This window comes from Dermacentor albipictus, chromosome 2 (genome assembly GCF_038994185.2).
Source record: "Dermacentor albipictus isolate Rhodes 1998 colony chromosome 2, USDA_Dalb.pri_finalv2, whole genome shotgun sequence".
NCBI lineage: Eukaryota > Metazoa > Arthropoda > Arachnida > Ixodida > Ixodidae > Dermacentor > Dermacentor albipictus.
In genome coordinates, this window is record NC_091822.1 from 178,263,848 (window position 1) to 178,290,292 (window position 26,445).

The 26,445-nt window shown below is 47.2% G+C and overlaps 1 protein-coding gene across 1 annotated transcript in view; it reads left to right on the forward strand.

Moving 5' to 3' along the window:
• The window catches only part of LOC139055817 (uncharacterized), a 122,693-nt gene that overhangs the window by 74,002 nt on the left and 22,246 nt on the right, over positions 1-26,445 (forward strand). Inside the window, exons 9-13 of the mRNA XM_070533362.1 lie at positions 1,216-1,278; positions 1,979-2,070; positions 6,445-6,518; positions 20,801-21,029; positions 22,358-22,460. Coding sequence (XP_070389463.1) covers positions 1,216-1,278; positions 1,979-2,070; positions 6,445-6,518; positions 20,801-21,029; positions 22,358-22,460 — 561 coding nt within the window. The remainder of the gene's footprint in view (positions 1-1,215; positions 1,279-1,978; positions 2,071-6,444; positions 6,519-20,800; positions 21,030-22,357; positions 22,461-26,445) is intronic.

Below are 26,445 nucleotides of genomic sequence, written 5' to 3' on the forward strand. Positions count from 1 at the left end.
GGTTTTATTCTGCAACCCGCCGTGGTTGCTCAGTGGCTATGGTGTTAGACTGCTGAGCACGAGGTCGCGGGATCGAATCCCGGCCACGGCGGCCGCATTTCGATGGGGGCGAAATGCGAAAACACCCGTGTACTTAGATTTAGGTGCACGTTAAAGAACCCCAGGTGGTCGAAATTTCCGGAGTCCCCACTACGGCGTGCCTCATAATCAGAAAGTGGTTTTGGCACGTTAAACGCCATAATTTTTTAATGACTTTCCGTTGGCAGTTTCCAAATGCTCCGTGTTCCAGAACGCTAACCACACTGTTCCTGGCGAAACATCTTCTTTCTTACAAGATTTCCACTGAAATGTTGCAAAATGACGTGTACAATGCAATACTTTGGTTCACTAACTATGCAATTGTTGTCAATGCCCAAAAACACAACTTGTTTGTTTGCGCTCTCTACCAAAATCTACTGTAATTATCATGGCTCACTGATCACATGAGTCGAACTGTGTTTTTTGTAAATGTGCGCCTATTCCATGCGTGGATTGTGTGAAATATTTTGGAATATCTTTCGGTAGTAACGTATCTTGGCAACATCACTTATCACTTATTTATTATAAACTGATGTCAGTCGCTTAGCTATTGTTTAATACCAAAAGTTTTGCATCTTTGCCTGTAAAAAACATTATTGTGCATGCACTGGGTTATAGTGTGTTGAGGTACGGCATTAGTCTTCGGCTTCTGTTCGGATGGTTGAGGATGCAAGGTAGACAGGATTATAGAAAATGTACTTAAATATGTTGCCAACAATTACCTAATAGTAATAGCTCCAAATATATCCCGTGAACTTGGTCTACGGAATTTTCAATAATTTCTTATCGAAAGAGTTGTCGTCAAACATTCTTAGAATTCCGCACTCAAACAAAAAAAACTCCGCCACAAGGGAACTTGGAAAACACGTCCGTTATGTAGTTCCGCGTTCAGCCACAAGTTATGGTGTGGCCAGACGCTGTGCATATGTGCCGCGCATATTTAACAAGTTAGCAGACGAAATCTTTGCACGTCTTCGAAAAGCTTGCTGAAAGAATCGTTAAAGGAGCTATGGTGAAATTAACTCCCAGAACATTTCTGGATCGTAATATTTACTTCAATTTCCTTTATATAAAATAACCAAATACTTTTATTGCCGCCATTTTTAGTGGCAATACACACTAATATTATTTTTCCAGGGAGCTAAGCAACCTGCGCTTTAACGAGGCCAACCAGTCGTCAAACTTCATCGAGCTCAAGAGGTGAGTATACGGGCGGGCCCGTGAAGAAATGCCGAGCACAATTCTCCAGGCTGTGGGGGTGGACTTTTGTAAACAACTTCATTCTTTCCCTGTTCGTCATCGGCACGCGCGAAGGTATATCGCCTCCATTAGCGCTCAGATCGGCCACTCGGCGGAGCGGACTGTAGCAACGGAACTGATTGAGAAGGTATTTATTCTGTTGTACAAAATACGGCCCCACTTCCGCGTTCAGTTCCACGGGAAAATTGGCGAAGCGGTTCGTTTTTCTGCCATAACGAGAGCTTTTGCTGGCGGTATCGCATCTATTGCCGGAGCTGAAAAATTGCCCATCGCTTCTTTTACGGCGCCGCAAAGTGTGTATTCTGCATGACAGGACTCGTGTCCGGCACAGTGGGAAAGTTCTTTTCGCTTCATTGCATTCCTGGTAACCCACCGATCCCAAACGACCGCGTGGGGGGATATCATTAACGGCGGAGCGTCCCTCCGACCACTGACGAAGCGCGGAAAGGAATGTGCTCTGAATAAGAACCGTTTCATCAGCCCGTTCCGGCTTCCGCAGACTGGGCGCGGGGGGGCGTCGCATTCCGGTGTACACGGCAGGCTACGACAGGCGAAACGATCTCCTGCGTCTTTTTCTTTTTGCGCCTCTGCACCCCCTGTGGTATAGCACTGCCGTTATGGGGTCGTCCTCCGTTTGCAGAACTCATTCCGTCCGAGGAACTTACCACCCAGTCCTGATGAAGAGCTGGAAGGACTACGACAACCAGTCCGGCTCCGAGAACAGCGACCCCGGCAAGTGAACTATATGCTGCCGCCTTTTGTTCCGTTCCTCGTCCGCAATTGATACCTTGGCATTTGATATGCGCCGTTTTCAAACCAATTCGCGCTCGGCGTACCAATGCGAGGCAGCGCAAGAGTTTGTTCGAGGTGACACACCCGCAGTACGCACGCGCGGGTGCGCTCGCGTGTAAGCTATATGACAGTCACGGGGAGCATGTGTGTCGGCACTCACTCAACGATTCGCTTCACTCGTGACTAAGAAAGACCCGTGAATCTTGAGCGGTCTAGCCCTCTTATGACCTGCCATTGGTCTTCATGTAAAGTATTGTACAACGAGCATCTCATTGTAACGACCGTTTCCTCCGTGACGTGATGCCCATTTGCTGCACTCATTGCACGGAAATGTCGGTATTCCGCCTGAAATGCGCGAATGGGATGCGCGCACGCCGGAGCAAAAAACAAAAAAAAAACAAAGTAGTGCATCTGTAGTGCGCATATTAACACGCGAACGTTCTGTATTCTTACGAATGCAGGATGGTTTGATTGTCGCCACCACAAAACAGCGAGTGTCTTTTTTTAAACAGCGTCTTTTGCATAAACAACGCTAGTATAATAATTTCCACCCGAAATTTTCGCCTGATGCTTGCTGTGCCATAAGCCTCAGCGATGACCGCGAAGACAAGTTGCAGCAGTCTGCTAGAGGCCAGTTCTGTTGTATCAAGAACACTTACTGGAAAATGTATTCACGCACGCAGCCCGCTCCCACGTCATACAAATGCATTAACGGGGGATAGTAGTGACTTGGTTCCAGCGTTGTGTCACAAAAAACTATTGCGTTTATCAGTGCCAAATGTTGCGTGCTGAGAGAGCCTCAAGCACAGTATTTTTTCCACCATGGCACCTCTAATAGTTTTTGTATTTGTGGGCATCATTCTAGCTAGAGTTTCTACTTTCAATGTACCCTTTCTCATAAACTAATCGTGGTATGACCGTTGGATTGGGCAGGTATATTTGATCTATAACGGTTCTCACACAGAACCTGAATTTTTATTTGTATTAGCAGCCTGAAAGAAAGGAAGTTTAAACTTGCCGGTACATATGAGAAAACTACAATGTTTTTTTTACTGTGTACTTTTTCTTGGGGGGGGGGGGCGTCTAAACCCAATCATCTAATATTGTTTGTTTACATCGGACCCATCATGGTCCTAATTTAATGAACGTCTAAATTTTGACTGAATTTAAAAGGTAGTTCATGACATTCTTCTTTTGAGCGAATATAGAGGAAAGGAGAAAAAATTGTAGGCACTCATCGCTTTTTTTTTTTGCGGAGGGTGGAGTTGTAGTTGTAAGTTAAATTTATATCGCACGGCGAAATCACAAGAAAAAGCTCGAACAGGCGCTTCCCCCGAACTTTGCCTTTTTTATGACATTTTTTTAATGTACGCTGTACACATAATTTTTTTATTTCGGATTCTTTCAGCGGGTACATTGCTGGGCCCGAACGCTCGTAGAGAAATGGACAAACTTCAGCCTCCATTGCGGCTCTGAGAATATTTAGTGCCACTGCGACAGGCTCTCTCGGCGAACACCGCCATCTCATCTAAAAAAGAACGCATTTTTTTTCCTTTGCTATGCGAATAACGTCGTCTTCCCACGCCAGCGTCGCTGTGACCTCAGAGATGCGTAGATAGACCCTACAGTTCTCCGAGCATACCTGTCCCACGAGAGTGCACGCAAATCGGCATTGCTGGGCTTAGTTTAGTGCTGCATCGTGGCAGAACACTGGGCGAGTTGTTTGGCGTTTATTGCATGGCGGCTGCTCCGCTGAGACGAAGGACCAGGAAGAATCCTCGCATTCAAGGCGCCACCGCTTCACCCCGAGTGGCGCTGGCTAGCACTGTAATTCTGCGCACAGATGCTCTAGAAGTGGCTGGGCAGACGGTGTCGCGATGGCTCATTAGTCAGCTCAACGGACGCTAGCTAAGGCAGTGAATTTTGTACGCCAGTTGGCAAGCTGATGGCTCTGAGAATGTTTACGTAATTGCTGATATTGTGGCTGTCTTTATTGTCTAAGGAAGAGTAAGAGGTGTTCCTAATACGGTCACCGCGGGGGAAGATCGCCAGGGATCGCACCGCAGGGAAGCGATTGACGCACAAAAAGCACTGATCGGAGATGAAACATGCGCACGTATGATTCTCTGTATTTTCTTTCTCGTTCAGAACGGAACTTTTACCGTAAGACGTAGAGTTTGTGTTCTGGCCATAACTTTGATGAACTTAAACTCCACATCTTGCAGTGAAATTTCCGTTCTGAACGAGAAAGAGCATACAGAGAATCATACCTCATCGATTATTTCAAGACACTGCAACCAATAGGCATAAACGTATCAAAGAGAGCTTCAGAATCTATTCGCTAAATTTCGAGCTATAGGCAACATCACTTAGTTAATTTAGTTTGGTTGTTTAGTGGCTTTTTCCCTCCCTTTCTTTTTTATATATTTAGTCCATTTCAATCAAATAGAGAAAACAATAGAATGGAGCACCATTTTCTGCCGCTCCTTCTATTACCTCATTTATGTTGAATTCCAATGGCGGAGTCGGGGCAGCCGACGGACTCCGCGAGCGAGCACTCGACTCTGGCGTAGAGCAACGCCTCCAAATCCGCGAGTGGAACACAACCTGCGCCGCCGAAGCAAGGCGGAAGCGGAACTTGTATCGCCGAGTTACCCAGGATACCTTGCGTGTTGTCACTTCTTTCCGCTGTTTGCTCCCAGCACCGCCGCACCGGTCACTTCTCTCTTCGGCGCCGTTCGCCTGTCGTTTTTTTTAAAGTGCAGAATGCATATCTCGCCAAGCGTTCAGCAGCTTTTGCTTCCTCGCGAGTCGTGACCAGTGGCGCCTCCCAGCAGACAAACGTGGTAAAAGAAATGCGTCACGCAGAGATCCGGTCCACTCCGCCGATTTTGGCAGAGCATCTTTTTCTGCTCCACGGAGTGACTCCCGCTCTGAATACACTCCGACTCTCTCATTGGAACACCTTACTCCCGCTCTCACTCCGTCATTGGAACAAACTTGCTCCGAAACGAGCAGAAAAACTTGCTCCGACTCCGCCATTGGAATTCAACATTAGAGAGACCATAGCCCAGTGATCTCCATCGAAGCAGATAATAAAGTGGTGCTGTGAACAGGGCAGTTTAGACGCCGGCGGACACACGGCCGTGTCACCGACCGTGTGTCAGTCTCCGTTCTACAGCCTCGCCGCTAACACACCTTCGGCCTCTCTCTTTTAGGTGAACCCTACCTATATATACCATGCCGAGGATGTAGCCTTGAAAAAGACTAAGTGCACTTCTTGAAACGTTGGCTCCCGCGTTTACCTTGTTCTCGTTTTGCTCAGCGTCCTTAATTTCAATCTCCCTCCTTCCCCATCACTTTCTCTACATTCAAGTCTAGTAATTAATTTGTGGCTGCTGGCACAGGCTGGTTGTATTTCCGGTGTTTGTTGCGCGTCTTTGACGACAGCAGAGTTAGTTTCTTCGAGTTTTGTATTAAACAAAAGTGCTTCACTGCTTTCTATATTCCGTGTTCTGCGAATAAATGTATATAAAGAAACGCTGATATAAAATGACAGAATAACTGCACAATGTTCCTGTAATGACAACAAGCACGTACACACGTGTTTGACAACACAACTTGTGCGATACTTCTGGTGTCTGCATCAGAAAGCCTACTTAATACATTTCTTTCCATCAGATATTGTTTATGGTTAATGCCAGATTGCACAAAAATGCACAAAAATTTCAGCGCGACTGGCCGCTCGAGGCACTTTGAGGGCTTCTTTCACGCTCGGAAAAACACTTTTACGTAGGACGTATTGAGCAACAGAAAGCTGTACCGGGGAGTCCTTCGTATCCCTCTGAAATTTTCTCATTGACACTTTGAATCTAATAACATTTGATAAATTCATTAGGACAAATTGTTTAATTAGGTGGAATGTAAGAAATAGTCTATCTCCAAGTGACGACAAACACCATTGCCTTGGTCCGGTCGAGCTATACGTAGCATTTGTATATTTTAAAAGTTTGGCTCAAGTTAAGTTTAACACCCTGTCGGTGTCAAAGGGTGTGTGCATTTTTCGCTTAAGTGTTCTGGGGTTCAGTAGCACTAGAAACCGTTCGATGCATTGCACAGCGGTCGCAGTGAAAGAGAAACAATGACGTATCTCATGACTTGGTTTCATTATTTGGCAGGTGGTCTGCGGCAATTCTCATAACTCTGACTTAAGAATTTTCGGCATCTTTTTTTCTTTCTTGCTTGCGAAATTCGTGCCAAAGTATTGGTATGCTTGTTTCCCGCTTCCGTACTTATTTCGGCGGTCTTTTTCAGCATTGTTTCAAGAGACCCAACACTACGTCCTGCTCGAGTTCGAGTTCGGAGGAAAGACGCTGGAACGCTCCAAGGTATGGCGCCTGGGCTACATGAATTAGTGTTGCTCTATAAAACCACGCGTCGGCTGTCACTTGCAACTGTGCGCTGCTGATGGTTTGTTGACTGAGCTGCACGGCACGGGTTTTCTATGCTGTACTACTGTGAAGAAAAAAATACAAATACGTGTTGTATCCGCGCATGGCGACAGAGATGCGAGTCATTAATGCAGGTAAGAATGAAGCATGCAAGATAAACGAGGCAGATAGTGCTGCGTGTCGTGCCGGTTACTCGACACCAGGGTCACATCGTACGCGTTATAAAGAGGAGGATGTTCCTGTGTTCTCAAAGATGTTATGGGCTTGAGAGGGGACTAATGCCTTGTTCACTGATATTACAGGGAGCTACATATCGCTAAGTGACAAGGACGCAGAAAGATAGACATACACGACGGCTTCTCATGACTGACATTTATTTCAATGTACAGCGCATCTGCACTTCTTCACTTTTCTCAAATAGCCCACATTCGACAGAAGCGGAAAAATAACCGCTCACGTACTCCTGCAGAGTCCAGGACATTTATAAATCATGCAGACGGATACAGCTTGCAATACCACCTTCGCAATCAGAAATAGCTTCCACCCGCGTGTTTCCGTCCATTTTTTTTACACAACGCAGCTGGACCACTGAATCGCTGCCATGGTGTTGTATTGTTCAACGATGTTGTGCAACACTGAACATTGGTTCATGCCCTCGGGAGCGTCAGTGCACCGAGAGATGCCCATCTATGTGACTGTCTAATTTTTGTTTGAGCACTTGTCATTTAGCCATCTCGCCATGCGTACTACGTCTATCCAAGCACCCGAGAATGGGCTGCAATCTAACTTGTACGTAACGAATTACACGTAATTACTTGAAATCATTACATTTTTTGTTATCGTCGTGAATTTACGAGTACTTTGGTTACTCGGCAACGCTCGCTGTAATTCACCTATGTTTTTTTCAGCGACAAATTACGAATAACCAGTTGATTTCTTGAAAGGTCAAGCGGTAACAGGGTGCGCCGGTTTGACAACGTGAATTTAGCGGAAACTACAGTGTCCGAGATCGCGCTACGCAGCTGCATAGCGGACGCGCATGTTCAGACAGGCAAAGCCAGGAGCTCATGCAGCATTCTATTAGCTCTTTTTTTTTGCAATTTGGCGCAATTTCAGGGGACTTTTTATCTAACGGCTTTCCCGCCAACTTGGATGACTCGGTAGTCCATATGCTAAAAATGCGTGAGGCATCGGGCTGTTGCGCTGAGGGAACAGGGTTCGAAACCAACCGTCGGACCAACTTGGGTCACTGCAGGTATGTGCGCCTGCGTATATGGTACGCCTCAGTGGCAAATATATATACGGGGTCTTTCAGCTAACTTAAGCCAGAGCTTAAAAATATGCCGATGCACTCTAGGATGACGCGACCAAATGCATGTTGCTCCCTTTTGTATGTGGTGCGTCAGTCTATTTCTTGTGTTTTGGTCAATTTGATAATTAGTCAAGAAAAATTGTCGAACTTCTGCAGCAACGAAGTTAGGCAAAAAGTAAGTTGTAGAGTTGTTGTAGAGCGCTTTGCAAAATGTCCGATTAGCCAGTTTCTAACTTTCTATTAAGTATTAGTATTCATCAGCTTACTGCGGATGCCCGCGAAATACAAAAAAGCCCCACGCGACATACCCGCTTGAGCGCCGTGATTGCAGCGCCCCCAAACTGTTTACATAGAAACGAACGTAGCATCTAGCAGGGCGTGCTGCCGCCTAAAATGCGACAGAGCAGTGACGAAGGCGTTGGCTGTGCGATTTACGGCAGCGATGTGCTTCCTCGCGGTGGTTCACGATGGCGATAAGTAGACGCAGCGGCAGCACACCCGGCTAAATGGTATGTTAGTTTGTGCGCAGAACGTGTGGGAGCAGTGCAATCACGACGCGCAAGTGGGCATGTCACGTGGTGTTTGATTTGTATTTCGCGGGCGTACGTAAGCGCTGAGTAACACTTGTACTTAATAGATGGAAAGACAGAAACTGTTTATTCGGTCGTTTTGCAAAGTGCTGTAGAACTTTCTAATGCGAATTTCTCACCTAGCTTCGTTGCTTCAGAGGCTGGTTAATTCTAATGAAGAAAAATAAAAAAATTTACACTCCACATACAAAAGTGAGCAGCATGCGTTTGGTCGCGTCGCCTTAGAGTGCATCGGCATATGTTGAAGCTCTGTGTGTGTGTGTGTGTGTGTGTGTGTGTGTGTGTGTGTGTGTGTGTGTGTGTGTGTGTGTGTGTGTGTGTGTGTGTGTGTATTTATTGTGCCCTTCTTTATGTGTACATCATCACGTGTGTGCGCCACTTTTTTATCGTGCGGGTAGTCGCATCATCATCGTGAACTGGGCCAAATTGTCTCTGAGGCTCAAGAAAGGTCGGCCCTGAACGGTGACGTCACAAGTGGTAGGGGAGGTGCTTGGTCCCCCATCCTCTGCACGCCTTGCTTACCCCCTGGAGCTTCGTTCAGGTCGCCGCGTGTGCCGACTGCCCGCCAGCATGTCGCAGGACGAGCAGCTGGGCGCTTCTACCGTAACCATCTGAACACCGCAAGCCGCCCCTTCTCCGATCGTTAGTGGCCACCAGGGTGGTCACCATCTGTTCGCTGGTCTTCGCGGTGAAGATTTTTATGACTGGCTGGGCGATTGCGAGTGCGTAAGCTCTGCTAATGGGTGGGATGACCCACTCAAGCTCCGCCATGTCTTGTTCAATCTGTCGGGTGGGGCGGAGACACGGTTTCCCAACCATGCGATTGATTTCTCCATTTGGACCACCTCCAAGCAGCAGCTTCGACAAATATTTGGAACGCCGGCGGTTCGCTCCGCCCTTGCAAAGAAAACTCTGGATGCTCGGAAACAACTCCGGTGAGTCCTACACATCGTATATACATCGAGGATGTGCTTACACTCTGTCGCCGTGTCAACTATGCTATGGCTGAGTCGGACAGGGTGCGTCATATTCTGAAATGCATCGGGACTGTGGCCTTCAACGCGCTAGACATGAGGAACCCGGCTACAGTGGCTGACATCGTGTTGACGTGCTAGCGCCTCGACGAGCTCGAGTCCGCACGCTTGCAGCGGGACTGCGAACACCGTTCTACGGCTGACCCTGACCTGCGTGTAATGATTCGGGCGATTATCCGCGAGGAAATTCGATCCCTCGGCTTTTGATCTGCGTTTGTCCTTCCTCCTCAGCCTTCTGGTGCAGCGTTGCGCGACGTCATCAAGGAGGAGTTCGCGTCCATCACTTGCTCTGCGCATCTTGACCCTCCTGCTCCTCGCCTCCTGCCAACATACGCCCACGTTGCTACCGGGCCTCCAACCAGCGTCCGTTCACCTCTACCCACATACGCGCCGGTTGGTTTTGCCCCTCCGGCCAATGTCCCTTCAATACCACTTGCGCCTTCATCGCCCCATCTGAACCCACTATCTCCCAGCGTATCGAGCGGCCCCTACTACCCACCATGGCGACCTTCTCACCGTATATGCTATTACTGTGGTTATCGCGGCCACATATCGTTCTTGCCGCAAGCGCCAAGATGATGAGCGTCGCGAGCACGCCACGAGTGAACGCGATGCGTATTCTGCTGGGTACCTTCTCAAAACCGGCGTTACGCGTCCCCTCCGCGCCATTCCACATCTCCGCCCGCAACAACCGAGACATCGAATGGTTACCGCAGCACCAGACGCCACTCACCTTCGCCCTTCTGCCTCTCCTCGTCACCACTCCAGCCTACAGCCAGACAGCCTACAACCTACAGCCAGACAGCCATTCTCGATCTGTGTGACAAAGCTGAGCGAGGAGATGGATGTTCCTATCCGTGAAAATAGTCTAATGGCTTCTGCCAAGCCGTTTCCACCGTGGTTGTGGCGAATCATTGACTGTGACACGTCATTTGTGGAGGTAACGAAGCACGCTCCAGAGGCCCACATTCATATGCATTTTCTGGAATTACAATTTAAATACCCTTGTCCAGAGTATTACACAGATGCGTCTAAATCACATGCTGGCGTGTCATACGCGGCCGTCGGCCCATCCTTTTCCGAGTCCGATGTCCTGCACCCTCAAACAAGCATCTTTACAGCAGAGGCTTATGCACTGTGGTCGGCTGCGAAACACATTAAACAGTTAAAATTACATAAGGCGGTCATATACACAGACTCATTAAGCGTTGTGAAAACATTGATGTCATGCTTCAACCACAGAAATCCAGTAATTGCAGATCTTTTCTCTCTCCTCTGTACTATTTATTCCTCTGGCCAACACGTAACGATATGCTGGGTGCCTGGACACAGAGGTATTGAAGGTAACGTCCTGGCAGACCGAATCGCTACCTCCTTAGACACAAAAGCTTCCAACATGTCCGCAGCCGTTCCGGTCTCAGACCTAAAGCCATACTTACGGAAAAAACTCAGAACCTACTGGCAGCATAAATGGGACTCTGAAACCCATAATAAACTCCACACAGTTAAGCCACATTTAGGATACTGGCCATCACTGACCAAGTCCAGACGAAGTGACGCCCTGTTCTGTCGTCTCAGAATAGGGCACACTTACGGTACACATAACTTTCTGTTGAGTGGCGGTGAACGTCCAATATGTAGTAGATGCGGGGAGACACTCAGTGTTAAGCATGTCTTCCTAGAATGCCGCGAAACACTAGTCGAGAGGAAAAAACACTTCCCTTTAGCATACAGTCAGTGTATACCACTTCACTTGGCACTGTTTCTAGGCAGAGAACCACTATTTCACATGCAATCTACCATAGCCTATTTAAACGACGTTGACACGCTGCACGTTTTCTGTGCAAGAAATTCGTAACACGGCCTCTTGCGAGAAGCCACTGTTGCGATGTGAACCTTTGCTCTAGCACATGCCTCCAGGCCCTTGTACTCAAGGGATCAGCGGAGGCTGTTGTGCTATTCGTCAACAACAATCACCTTTCCATTTTTATTCATGTAACACTATTACACCATTCTTGTACATCCTATACTTATAGCATACCTTACTTCAGCCATTCTCATATTTTTATTCCTTGTGTATTTTATGCAACTTATAGCTCTTAGTTTTAGGCCTCTCTACAGCCACATCACATCAGCCATTAGTTCATTCAGTACTCGTCATCACTGCCTTGGCGCTCTTTGGCCACACTTGGCCCTTGCGCCAATAAACACTACATATCATCATCATCATCTCTCCTCGTCACCACTCCAGCCTGCCACGTTCACCTCTGACAATTCCCGGAAAACTAAGTAATGCAGTTTTCTGAGAAGAAACTGCATTTACCGACACTACTACAATTCCTCCTGCGCGCCCTTGTAATATGATGTCTCTGTTCGTTGAGGGTGCGCAAGTTGACGCTTTGGTCGACACTGATGCCACTTTATCTTTTATACATGCTGATTTGTGTAAGCGTCTCAGAAAAGTTACAATGCCTTTCGATGGACCCCTGCTGGTTAGTTTAAGAGGACTCTGTCAGCCCTTCCCCGTTTTGTGCTGTGCGTGTAAAGATCGACGGCATTATCCACCACATAGTTTGCTGTGCTGTCGCCATGCGCCCACCAGCTCATTTTAGGATGGCATTTCCTTGCCTCTGCTTGTGCGGCTATATGTTGTGGGCAACGAGTCGTACATATGACACACCAATTATTCGCTTGGCGATGAACAGTACCAGCCACTTCGTCTGCTCGCTGCAGAAGATACCGAGCTCCTTCCAGGATCTCGGCAAATTCTGACCATCACGGCCTACGTGGTAGACCAGGGAGATGCGTTAGTTTTCTTTCTGCACGTTGTTTTACAAAAGGGATAGCCATTGTATCAGGCGTAGTTAGATTTAACAATTGCTCTGCGCTGCTCGCCGCAAGAAACAAAACGCCCGAGAAAATTCTCCTTCCCAAAGGCGCCACTTTGGCTTGCGTTGCTATAACGAGCCTCTCTCTGTCGTTCCCATAAAGGCCGATCCAGACGACGGACCAAGTCTGCGGGCCGATCGGTCAGGTGATGCGACGTCACGGCCCGCCGCGGTCCGGTGCGGCGCAGAGCACACCCACAGCCGGACCGCCGTAGCAGACGGCAGAGCAGACCAACGAGCTGCACTCTTGGCCAGAGTGTTATCATTCCGGCTCGAGTCCCACAAAGCCGGGAACTGCTCAACGAGGGATACAAAATAAAAAACCTCCTCGTCACTCCAGGAAGACACGATGTTTAAAAATTTCTGCTGCACGCACGTGTAGGCGGAACGGCGGACAGGAAACGACTGGCTTAAATGGCTTTTGCTGAGCCGAAAACTAGATTGGATTTGGCTGAAGACACTGTTGCCGGAAAACAATCCTTGGCTACGCCAAAATCGCTGCGGTTTGCATGCGGTCCGCCACCAAATCTGAAGCGGGAAAAGCCTCGGCAATTTGTGGGACCGCGGCCGACGTCTTGCGCGGGCCAACGGCGGTACGCACAAACTGGTGACGTCCTATCACGTGATGCGCGGTCCAAAAGAGCAATTTGGTCCGTCGTGTGGATCGGACTCGAGGCGGCTACCCCTGAAATCACTTGTGCTGGACATTCTCCCTCTACCTCCGCACTTGCAGCCGTAACAAGCCTCGACTTGACCCCTTCGCAGACGGAACAATTACATAGTTTGTTGAAGAGGCATGCAACTTCATTCGACGCCCATTCTTCAACATTGGGCCAGACGGCCGTCACAACGCATCGCATTCAGACACACGGCAGATCCATCATACGTCGCCAGCAGTATCGGGCGTCTCTAGCCGTGCGCAAGATTGAGGAAGATGTCGCCGACATGCTGCAACGTGAGATAATCCGCCCCTCTGCTAGCTCTTGATCTTGTCCCATAGTTTTCGTCTAAAGGAAAGATGGCTCCGTGTGAGTTTGTGTCGATTACTGAGCGCTCAACAAGACTACGCGCAGGGATGTATACCCTATGCTTCGCATTGACGATGCCCTCCATTCTCTGCAATGTGCCGAGTACTTCTCCAGCTTTGATCTGCGTTCAGGTTTCTGGCAAATTCCGATGCTCTAAGACGACAAAGAAAAAAAGCGTTCGCAACCCCAGATGGCTTTCACAAATTCGTCATGCCCTTCGGCCTCTGCAATGCTCCCGCAACTTTTGAACGCATTAGTGACTGTTGTGCGCGTCCTTAAGTGGAAAACATGCTTGTGCTATCTGGACGATATCGCTATTTTCTCATCGACATTTACCCAGCACCTCCACCACTTGTGACGTTACCGTCAAGGGCCGACCTTTTATTGAGCCTCAGAGACGCGGTGAAGGACCCACGGCCCAGTCCACTATGATGATGCGACTACCCGCACGATGAAGAGGAGCACACACATGATGATGATAATGTACAGATGATGAAGTGAACAATAAATGCCCACAATATATATTGTAACGACCTCTGTCATAACCACGGCTGCCGCGCAGTTATATATATCAGGTGCTGGACAGAATCTAACGCGCATCACATGATATTGTCAATATATTCACACGCGCGAATTTCGCGGAGGCTGACAGACGGCGCAGCCTGTTCAATGGGAAACGCGACAGAACAAACGCGGCTGCGTATACCTCTCGTGCATCAGGCCTTTTCAGGACTGCAACAAGTATGGGTGTGTCACTGCATTGCTTCAGTGATAATGGGACTGCTGTCGACTTTTACCGCCAAATGGGTTCCGGTTGAATAGCTTTCCTCACCTGTTAGCCAGTGAACTGAAACCGTGGTGCTGGTATACGTTATCAGTAGCGGCGGTCACTATAGGACGTTAATGCCAGGAAATGGCCTACGGACGATTTTGTTTTCATCCTTGCATTGGCCCACCGGAGAGCATCTTCAAGTCCACGTTGCGCTTTGTAGAAGACAGAGACGCTGAGTAATTGACAATGTTGTGCGCCAGGTGGCCGTACGTTACACCACGACCCTTCCCTCCAGCGCACACATCGAGTGAGTTTTCAGCGTCGCTTGCGATGTCTTTTGAACCACAAAAAAGAAAGAACGATAGAAGGAGCATAAATGCTTCGAAAAAACAATTGTTCGTGATAAGCAGTGCGCGAGGAGTAGCGGATAGGCACTGAAAATGCGAGGCCGTCTTTCTGTTCACTCTATCTGTGAAATGTTAATGGAGTTTTTAGAGGGAAGTAATGTAGGAGCAAACGATTACTTTTGAGTACTAATTACTGGGGGGGGAGTGGGGAAGTGACTGGTAGCTGTAGTCAATTACATTTATAATGACGTAATTTTATTCGGTGTAATAAAGCAGACACTCTTCGTGTTTTTCGCAGCAGCTCGAAGACAGCTAGCTTTAATGAAATCTTGTTGCGTCGGTTTTTTTTTTCCTTCCGTGTGCAAAACTCGATGCAATAAACCTTCTGTCAGTGGATAGTTGTTGGTCAGTGCATGTACGAAATAACACATTTCGATACTGAATTTACTACAGGGATAAAATTAGAATTTTGATCAGCTGCAGCACTCAAACGTACACAATTTATCATTAATGAACATTTCTCCAGGCGAGTAGTTGAAATCCACAAGAAACTTTGGAAATCATCGGAAGAAAGAAGTAAGGGTGCGAAGGTAAAATTATCTTGTAACAAGCTCCGAGTTGATAAAACCATGTACACTTGGAATGACGTAACAAACGAGCCCAAGCAAGGGGCACGCCTCTCCCGATAAAACTACGGCATGAACTTATCACCCGGAACCCTCTGCTTTTATGACCATCAATTTAAATGCCAGAAGCCTGATGAACAAACCTGATGCTTAGGAATGTGCTGTTTTGGAACATGACCAAGGCATCCTGGTCATTACAGAAACATGGTTACACACGGACATATGCGATGCACAAATAACACCTCCCGGGTACAAAGTAATAAGAAAAGATCGAGGGAGAAGGAGGGGTGGTGCTTCCAGTATGAATAAAAGCAACATTTCATTCACTATTCTGGCAGGTGAGAGGGATATTGAAGCATTCTGGATTAAAACTAACTTAGGCAGTCGTACAGTTTTCATTTTTCTTGTTTGTTGTGAAGTTGCAGAGGGTCTATCCGACCATAATACGGTTATCTTTAAACATTACTGCAGTCATACCTAGTACTGATTCAAAGAATTTCATTCCAGACTTTTAAGCTTCTGATGACATCAGTGCACTTGACTTATGGCCGTCCCTCGACCAGTTTTTAATATATTACCAATTCGGAGCCAGTACAGACTTACTGTGGAACACTTTTTTGAACATTGTACGACAGTGCATCGAACGTTTTGTCCCCAAACGCCGTAAAATTGCCAGGAAAAAGTTCCTTCGATGGCGACAGAATTTCTACATATTAAAAGGAAACTGAAAAAGAAACGAAAAGCCCGTTCGTAAAACCATTCGGCATCTAAGAGTTCAAACAACCAGTTAAGGAGAGAAGGAAAGGTTTTATCACTTCTTTCTTTCAGAAGACCCCAGAACGTTTTCGCGCTACGTTAATCTTAAGGATAAGCGACCGCACGTGAATGTGAGCCAAAATAACCATAAACAGGTTGACAGCTTTAGTGATTTTTTCTCGTCCATTTTTACGGGAAATAACGGTACGGTTCCGCACTTAGTGGATACCTCCCATAAGGCCCCAAGAGCATAAACTATTTAGTGAAGAAGGAATTCTTGACTTGCTCCTCAACATCAATATAAAGAAATATCGCGGATCAGATGAAATACCGAAATAATTCTTGTAAAGGTATGCGAAATGGGTTTCAAATATCTTGCCATTATATTTCACTCTTCTATTACTGCCGGCTGTTTCCCCAGTCCTTTAAAGCGTGCCAAAATCGTACCCGTACACAAAGGCGGCTCAACAGCAGACGTCAGCCACTACCGGCCAATTTCTCTTACCAGCGCGGATTCGAAATTACTGGAGCTTATTGTATCAAAACATTTAATTAAATATCTGGATTACCATAAGGTATTATACAGCCGTCAACATGGCTCCAGTAGGAAACTCTCCACGACAATCAACTTATACATATTGTACATGACCTCGCCCAAACCATTAATTCGCGAGGCCAAACCGACATAGCGTACCTAGACTTTGCGAAGGTGTTCTATTAAGTTCCTCATGTTAATTACACAAAATAGACGCCATACTTCAAAACCCCGCAACCACGAAATGGTTCACGTATTTCCTTCATTGCAGAGAACAGTATGTTCAAATTGGTAACTGCCAGTCTGTACCCTCACTTGTAGTCTGGTGTACTTCAGGGTACGGTATACAAGGACCACTCTTATTTCTCGTATTTATTAATGATAGGCCTACTGGCATCACTTTACCGTTGCGCTTGTTTGCCGAGGACTGCGTAATTTACAACAAAATTCAATCTAGACAAGACCACGCAGAAATTAACTCAAGTATACACAAAAATAAAAAATGGTGCGACGATTGGCAAATGGCCATAAACCCGCAAAAATCAGTCTGTTTCATGCAAAAAGCGTACCCTTAGTTACTCGTACTACATTCATGACAAGAAACTTGAGAACGTTGACAAACACAAATACTTGGGTTTACCTTTTACATCAGATTTAGGGTGGAATACACACAGAAAATGTGTGCAATAAGTCGATTGAAGAACTGTGATCTTTGAGGCGGGACCTTAATCGGGCGACCCCTGAAATTAAATGTCTTAGAAAATTCTAGTTCGACCAATTGTTCAATATGCTAAAATTGTTTGGGACCCACAAACCATAACTAACTGTTCTAAACTTGACGGAATACAGAGGCTAGCTGCCAGGTTTATATTAATTGAATATCGCTGCATGGATTCTCCAACGCCGTTATGTCAGTTAGCTAGTCTAGCACCACTTAAGCTCAGAACTAAATACGAAAGATGAAAATTCCTGTTCGAAGTTATTCACAATAAAGTAAATATTAAACCAGACGATTGTTTTGAGCATCCTATGAACGCGCCAACGAGCCATCGTCATCGTATGTATGTTCCTCCTCCACCCGCCCGCAATGAGGGCTTCAAGTTCAGTTTCCTTCCTAGGGCGATAAGGGAATGGAATTTTTTACCCGACTCTTTTAATCTCGATGTCCTTAACTGCGTTTTCGGAAGGTGTTGAAAGCAGTTTTTTTTTGTAATACCAGGTAGTGAATTTCCCAATATGTATGCACTTACTTCTTTGCATGTGTGTATTTCACTGCGTCTATGAGGACGCGGTGCGAAATTGTGAATGTTTTCATCATAACCTTCCCATGCATATTGTATTTCATGCGTCTTTTCCATTCTAAGACAGTTTGTGAGTCAAAGCTTGTAACTCGGTCGCATTCTATGTTTCTTTTTGTTTTTATTCTCCACTCCTGTAATAGCCCTAAGGGGGCTGACATTGTAAATGAAATAATTTCAATTTGAAATAGCACGCCGGCCATGTCCGTTCTTTTTGTGTCCGTGCCGCACAAGCGTAGTTTTCAGCTGCTTCGTCTGCCAAGCCAGCGTGTGTGTAGCGAGCATGGTGAGCTGATGTACAGAGGAGTTTGTGCGGCGTTCATGAGAATAGAACCGATTGAGCGTGCACTGCGGGCATCGGCGCAAGTCTGCGAAACTCCCTCAACTCGCTGGCGAGCCGTGCCACGTGACACTTTGCGAACATCGTTCGGGTTCTGGTCCAATATCAAATCAAACGTGTCTTCAATCATTGTGTCCCCCGAACCGCTACTGCAGACTTGGTACATGTCGCAGGCTATCAGCGCGAATATATATATATACAGTAAAAGCTCGTTAATTCGAACCGCAAGGGAAAGCCGCTTCAGTTCGAATTAACGAAAGTTCGAACTAACGAAAGTGAAGGAGAGCAACAGTACACTGCCATTTGGAAGCAGTAGGGCGTGTCAAATAGTGATGGCGTGTGCCGCGGGCACACGCCATCTTCAAGTCGAAGCTCTGGTGGGTCCGACTGTGCCACACCACCGATGTCCACCGATACGAACGTTAGCCGAGGCTTAACACCATCACAATGAATCGCGACGGCCGATACCTCCCAAGCTGAAAACAGAGGCGCACAACCGATGAAGACTGCCGAGACAAAGACGCTGAAGATGTGAAGGTGGCGAAGGCCCTGATTCCTTGGTTCTTCATTGCAAGCGCAGCTGCGACGTACTTGATTTGCTGTCTTTTGGCGCTTACCGTGCCATCTCCGCACAACATTAGCAGCTGTACAAGATTTGCAAAGCCTCTGAGATTCGCAACGGGCAAGAAGTCTCGGAGGTTACGTAGAATGGAGAGGCGGCAGCCGCCGCTGCCTTCTGGCTCACCCCGCGTCGATTAGATTTTTTTCCGATTTTGCCTTCTCTCGCCGTTCTCTCCGTTTCGGAGGCAATACAGCCTTGTGTGTAGGCAGGCGCGTTTCTCTGGCCGTGTGCCAGGCGAGCGTAGTTCGAATTATCCGCGAGGGAACCTTCTCGCGTTCGAATTAACGGACATTTTTATACATAGACTTCTGTGGAACTTCGCCGGACCAAATCGTACAGTTCGAATTATCCATAAATTCGAATTATTGAAGTTCGAATTACCGAGCTTTCACTGTGTGTGTGTGTGAACCCGCATACCGCATACCGCCCGCATACCGTTTGTTGAGGCGTGAACCCACTATGCACCTAAGAGCGTAACAATATATATATATATATATATATATATATATATATATATATTGTTACGCTCTTAGGTGCATAGTGGGTTCACGCCTCAACAAACGGTATGCGGGGGGCACCGAAGAGTGGTGAACGAGAAAGACGACGAATCCAAGGCGGGCCTGTTGGAAGAATCGTGCTCCACGCCAGCAGACATGCCGTGCTTCATGAAGGCCTCGAGAGGCATCGCGGACGCTCCGGAATTCTCCAAGGTTGTCGCGAACATCGAGCGAAACATTCACGAGGCGAACAACCCGCACACCTTTTTGCACAAGGAGGATGGCGGAGGCACGGCAGCGGCCTCCCAGAAGAAGTCATCCGGCGAACGGAAGGCAGCCAAAACAAGTACGTCCGAAGGTGAACAGGCTGCCGCCGCCAAGGTCATGGGCGTATTGAACTCGTCTGAGTCCAGTGCGTCATCGTCCGGTGTCGGCGGCGCCACAGCTGCCGCCTCTGGCCTGCCCTCATTCTGGAAGGAACAGACGTCCCCGCTGCCCGAAGACCCTCCTCCAGGAAGCAGCAGCCCCATGGTCAGTGGGCCGGCGCCGTCGGGACTGTCTTCAGGGGGAAGTCGCGTATCGCTGGCCGGCTCCACGCCCAAAGACGCGGACCAGCAGTACCTGAACGAGGCTTTTATCAAGTCGCGCTCAAGCTGGGACGAGCGGTCACACCCGGAATCGACGACCATCCAAGTGGAGGAACCGGTCCAACCGGTGGTGCCCGAGAAAAAGAAGCGGCGTCTGCTGTGGAATATCTTTAGCCGGAGCGATGGCAAGACCGTGGTCAGAGTTGCCCCGCATACTGTTTGTTCAGGCGTGAAATATACATATATATACAATATATAATGTGTGTGTGTGTGTGTGTGTGTGTGTGTGTGTGTGTGTGTGTGTGTGTGTGTGTGTGTGTGTGTGTATATCTATAATTTCCACCGGGTCTACTTACTGCATGAGCTCCTGCCGAAGACAACAAATCAAGATCTTTCGTGCGTAGGCTGTACCCACCCGCGCTGTCCTCGGTGCTTTTTAGCTCGCTTTAACACTTTTTTGCGCGCGCAATGGTACTGCATCACGTAAAAAGTAACGCGGTATTGTCAAGCAGAATCTAGCTAGGAACAAAACAGTGCAATGACGTATACCGCAACGTATGAGTGGCGTGTGTTTCTACACCTTTCTTTTTTTCTATCAGGCCGGTGCATTGCTGCAGTAATATTTTAACTGAGGATTACCCAACGGGTGCCGTTCTTAATGGTAAAAAAAAAAAAGAGAAAGGATACGTTTTCACTGAGCGCTCAGGTGTTAGGAGACCGTAGCATGCTGGATTTTTTTCTTTTACGTACCGTGCCTTCTTGCACAAAAATTTCGCGGCGTTTTTCGAAAGTGAGCCAAGTCGTCAAAAGTTGTTTCCTAAAGCAAAGCACAGCAGGGTTCGCAGGAACGCGGCGCCGAATTTTCTGGCATTTACTACAACAAGCACACGTGCACTTGCCCGAAAGCTGCGTGTATTCACTCGCCGAGCCAGCCCTGCGGTTCAGGCACAGGGCGCTAAACGGTGTGGCGCACCTGCGCGCGTGCAGGCAACGATCGAGCAGTTGGAGAGCGTGTTTTTGCAAGTCGCCTGCGCGCTGGCTGTGGCCGAGCGCGAGCTCGAGTTCGAGCACCGGGACCTCCACTGCGACAACGTGCTGGTGAAGCCCACGGAGGAGCAGTTCGCCGAGTTCGTGCTGCACGGCCGGAAGGTCCGGGTGCGCACTGCGGGCGTCAAGGCGTCCGTCATCGATTACACGCTCTCGCGGACTCGCATAGGTATGCGGCGCTAAGCCAACACTTCTGCCGGCTTCACTGTCCCGGGATCTCTTCGACCGACACGACCCACACCTCGGCTTCGCGACAGTGTCGCGGGTTCCATCAGTGTTCGCGCGCCCGTAGGCGCGTGATAGCCGCTGGCATCCCATCCCCGCCACCCAGGCCGCGTTTCGATGGGGGCGAAAACACCCGCGTACTTTGATTTAGGTGCACGACGAAAAATTCCGGGTGGTCCAACTTTCCGGAGTCGCCAGACTACGGCGTGCCTCGTATGCAGATCGTGGTTTTGGCACGTAAAACACCATAATTTTTATTTTCTTTAATTTTCAAGTGATGGGCAACGTGCCGCAATATAGAAATTGAACCAAAAAAAATATACGTGCGCTGAATGTATAGGAGGATCTCGTGCCACGGGAATTGCTACCGCTGCCCACCCAGCGTTAAAGGGCGATTTGAGAGGCTTCTAATCCTTAATCCTCTCGTATGAGGAAGCCTTGAAGAACTCATTCCAGAATTTATTCCTCGTTATGGGTGCGGAATGCGAAAACGCTCTTTTGCCGTGTTTTGGCGCGCGCTCAAGAACACCAGAGGGAGAAAATTTTGCATCGCTCACCAGCCCTGCCCCCATTTGCTTGTCCCTCCCTAGTCGTGTAAACCATTTCTGAGTTTCGGGACGGTGAATCCCACAATATACGTTTATTTCTCAAAAAGCACTGCGCTCATTCCGTGGCGTCCTCCGGTTTCAGCGTCCCTATGTGAGTGGCCACGTGTGGCGACCTAAAATCTCGGGAATACTATTTTGCCAATCCTTGGGATTACGTTTTCTTTTTTTTACGTAGGCACAAAGGACAGTATTCTCAAATACGCCCATCAGTACTTGAACGATTAGTTCGGCCTGGATGGCGCGAATAATTCAAGCTCACCCGATCAACGACACCATGGTTTCAACGTCACTCGACTGTCTTCTTGGCACAGCTGTTTGTAAAGGAAGCCTGGGCAAGCCACGGTGGACATGTGTTTATAATAAAAGTTAACAGAGCTTGCAGCCTTAGATATATAAGCGAGTAAGTATGTTTACTCAGATAAATAGGATAACCTAAAATCCCGTATGCCCATTTGTCTCTCTACCCTTTCATTGAGCTGTGCCATGCCCTGTAATCCCAGCTATTTTATCCATTCCGGCGTAGGCGATGGCATACAAAAAGCGGGGCCAAATGCTATACTAAGGACAAGAATACCTTCACTTTCACCACAAGGTTGCGTACATCGTTCTTTAGTATCATGCGTAATGTACAAAATTTGCATCTGTCTCCTATTTTTCGGCCCAGGTGGACAGGTGTGCTTCACGGACCTCTCCAAAGACGCCGCTATATTCCAGGGAACGGGGAGCGTCCAGTACGACGTCTACCGGACGATGAAGGAGCACAACGGGTGAGCGCAGTGAGGCCGCTTGGCGAGAAACCATGGCCCTCATACGCGCATTTTTGTTCGTAAGTGCTACTTAGCGTTGGCCGGCTGCCATCGCTAATAATTTTACGCACAGGTCCAGCGCAATATCGTTTTTCGAGCACGCGGCCCTACGTATTTGCTTTGCAGGCGTAAAAAAAAAACAACCGCTGCACGCTTAATTGTGACTGCAAAGGTCGAGGGTGAGGATGGGCCAGTGTTTCTTGCCAATACCGATTCGTCTGGCACTGCGTTTTCGAAGTTCTCTCACGAACCACAGCGCGCCAGTGACTTAGAGTGACGTCACGTACTTCTAAGGATTTTCGCAACTTTGGGGCTATTACTTGAGATAAGGTCTTGCATTATCACTAAGTTAACTCTTTGCTTCATTCACACGGCAAGGTAGTCCTCGCTCGTACAGTCCCAGCGAAAAAAACGATTAGCACAAGTGAGTGGTGACCCGAGCGGCAAAATTGCGCGCGCGGCGCTGTTGTCCGCGAGCACGCCGATAGCGGGAGTGCCAGGCACATTCCATTTCGCAAGGGAACGCGCTTTCTGCCGGCCACGGCAGAAAGCGGCTGAATAAAAAAAAAGGGCAGTTGTCAAACGAAGAGTGAGCACATAACGAAGCGTAAGGTAAGTATAAAAGAAAAAGGAGAAATTGCAGTTGAACCGTGTGTTCGTTTCCAAGCTTTGCGTTGTTGTTTCGTAGTTCTACATCGACACTGAGTTAGGAACAATATCGACATCATGAAAATGAGCATTGTCATAAGGTTAAGTGTTCCTGCACAGTTGAGTGTTGATGACAGGCAGGAAACATGGATAAGGTCTATATTCCCTGGTGAACTTGCGTGGAGGGCGAAAGGTGATGCAACTTCCGGAGTACGGGTCAGGAATACCGTGATGGAGTATGAAAATAAACGGAAGGTTTGCGCGATTAATAACAATTCTCGCTTCTTGCGCGGCGCCCTCTGGTCATATCTGGCCCATACACCACACATAATCGTTATCAATAATAACAATGTGCAGATACAATGCATATTTTCGAATCTGTGCAGAGCGAAAGATATGTGAGACGGGTAATTAAATGGTTCAAAGCTGCTCTCATGCAAAACCTTTTGCAGCATAGCGAATACGTGCCTGCCGGGAAAGCTAGCAAGACGTGGCAACTGCGTGTAAGCTGATTTTGTTATATGAGCGCCTTTGTGTGAGCTACATTCGCCAAGCCAGCAGCAGCAGCAACGGACAGCAAACTTCGGTGGGCGGGGGGCAGAGGGAGCGGTGGGGGGGGGGGGAGGGGGGTCGAAATGTGAACTTTGCTTTTAGGCGCTGTGGAAGTGGTTTGTCTGCTAAGCCAAATTATCGCTTTTGACGCTAGAACCCTAATGCGTGATTTGATCAAATTTTCGTTTGAAGTCTCGTCCCCGTCATGTCAAGAAAAGTATGCACAGTCAAATGTGCAGTTTCATTTTTTGACACAAAGCGATGATTCACTCTTTCATGGGGCTTATGTTCCGAAGCTACACCGCGGTTGCGAGGAGTCGCCGTTAGAGGAGTAGTTTACACTAGTTCTTTTCCCACTCACTGGAAATGCGGCAGGGAATCTCGATGCTATTGAGCCGCCTTTCCCATTTCTCAATACAAGTGACATTAAAATGAGTACTAAGCAATACGTGTGTGGTTTTATTTTGCTTGTTAGAATGCACAACAGGCAGAACTGTTACAGGAGCTTCGCCAGAAGCTTGCAGCCATAGTGGTACTGTACATGGGGGAAACTGAAAGTGATATTCAACTGTTCTAGACCCATTGGTCAAGTCGATTTGGTCCAGACCATTTGGTGATCTAATACGTCTGACTAAAATTTGTTTATTCATAACGCAATCCTTCTAAGCATTGTACAGGAAGTGGGTACAGATAATAGATAATGGTAGTTGGTAGAAGAACAGTATCAGCACATTGCCAATTATAGTTTATAAAGATGATCATAAAAAAAATAATAAAAAACATAATGCTGACAGCACGAACTGGTCGACGCAATAATACATGGAAATCAAGCACGCAACAAAACCAGTTCACCAAACTCACAGCGATATAAGAAGTATTTCAACTTGTTAAAAACACACCAGCATTCACAACATTATTTGACAGTGTATTCCACAATTCGATTGCTTCGGGAAATAGTTCTTGAAAGTTTTGCACCTTGCGATAGAAGCTCGAATGCACTCGTTATGGTTGCTTCGACCAGAATGCCGCCACGGTTGCTTCGGGTAGTTTTCCTTGTCAATTTTCTCCTTGTCAATGAATGAGTGGAACAGGCTACCGACACTATAGTGAAACTATTATCAATAGGTGAACTTCAGGAAAATGTTAAGTCTACATATTTTACGTAATTTGTCCCCTGTGACCTTATTATGTTCATGAGCATACCTCTATAGTGCGTCTTCCAGAAAGTCTTCGATCGTTAGAATATTTGCTCAACTATGAAGACAGTATTAGAAGTGCAATCTTCCGATTCATACCGCATGTTACGTTTGCTAGGGTCTGGACACTCTTTGTATGTCTTTCTATGCATCACCTTTGTATCCCACTTTGAGTGCCTTTGTGTACAACACACTTTCTTGCTCTTGTATACCTAGTACCTGCTGTTTTCTCGAAGTTTTCATCTGAAGGAATATTCTTGTACCTAGAAAATCAACATCGATGTGTGATGGTCCACTAATTGCCAAGGAATTTAACACTTTGCCTATTCTTTCTGTACTTGTTCCACTCCTGTAATGACCCATTGGGGGTCGACAGTATTAATAAAAAAATAAATAAATAATACAACTTTTGATGCTTGAGTCAAAATACAAAAGAAGAAAGCTTCATTGCAGCGATATTCTGCCGGTACGAACAGATGCATCCCGTGACATGTGAAGCAGTTGCACTAACGTGACATGAACACTTACCGCAGATAAACCTGACTGTTTATTTTGTACTTTTTCAAGCTTTTTGATAAGCTTGGCTGGAGTCCCAAGCTATACTTGCATACTCAAGAACTGGCCCGACTAAGGTTTCGTAAGCTACTGTCACTTGTGGTGATGCCATTCCCAATTTCCGGAGTGGAAATCATGATTGTTTGAATGCCTTGGTGCATGCAGTCTCAGTGTTCTCCTCCCATTTTAGGTCCTGTGTAATTGACCCCTAAATATTTGAGTTCCCGCGTTTGTGTTGTATCAGTGTCCAATATTTGGTAACTGAAAAGAAAGGCACTTTTTTTCTGCTTACTCTGAGGAACTTCGTTTACTTGACGTTTATTTCCATGTCCCAACCCAAACAAGTAAGCAATTTGGCGTAAATAAATGTTCAGCTTTTCCTGGTCCTTCACCCTGGGACAGTGCAGTAGGTCGCGCAGCCACCCGCGAATAACCTCAGTGTAACCTGTTGATCTACGCATGAATAAATATCATTAACATAAATGAGGGATAACTAAAGATCTCAAAATGGATCACTGTTGTACGCCTGATAAAACATTAAAACGGCTAGAATTGGCATTGTTTACTGAAACATACTGCACACTGTTCGAAAGGTATGCTTCAATCCACGTGATTCTTTTGGGATGAATGTCTATTGAATTCATCTATTCGAATAACTTACAATGTCGGTTGCGGTAGCAATATCAATCAAAATTGCGTCGGTTTCCAGGGTGGAGTTAATTACCATGACAACGCATGCATAATTTCAAGCAAATGGGTTGCAGTTCGTATCCCTTTACAAAATTCGTGTTTCCGGTCATATAGCAAGATATTAACACGGCTGCTGTGCACCGTGTTGGCACGCCGGCTGACACACGGGCGTTGACACGTGGTTGACAGACGGCCGTGTCCCTGGCCTGGTGCACAGCACTCCTCTATTATCAATTCGACACTCTCGCCCCTAATACACCTTCGCTCGTTGCCGTACCCACCCGCCTTACACCCTCTCCACCGTG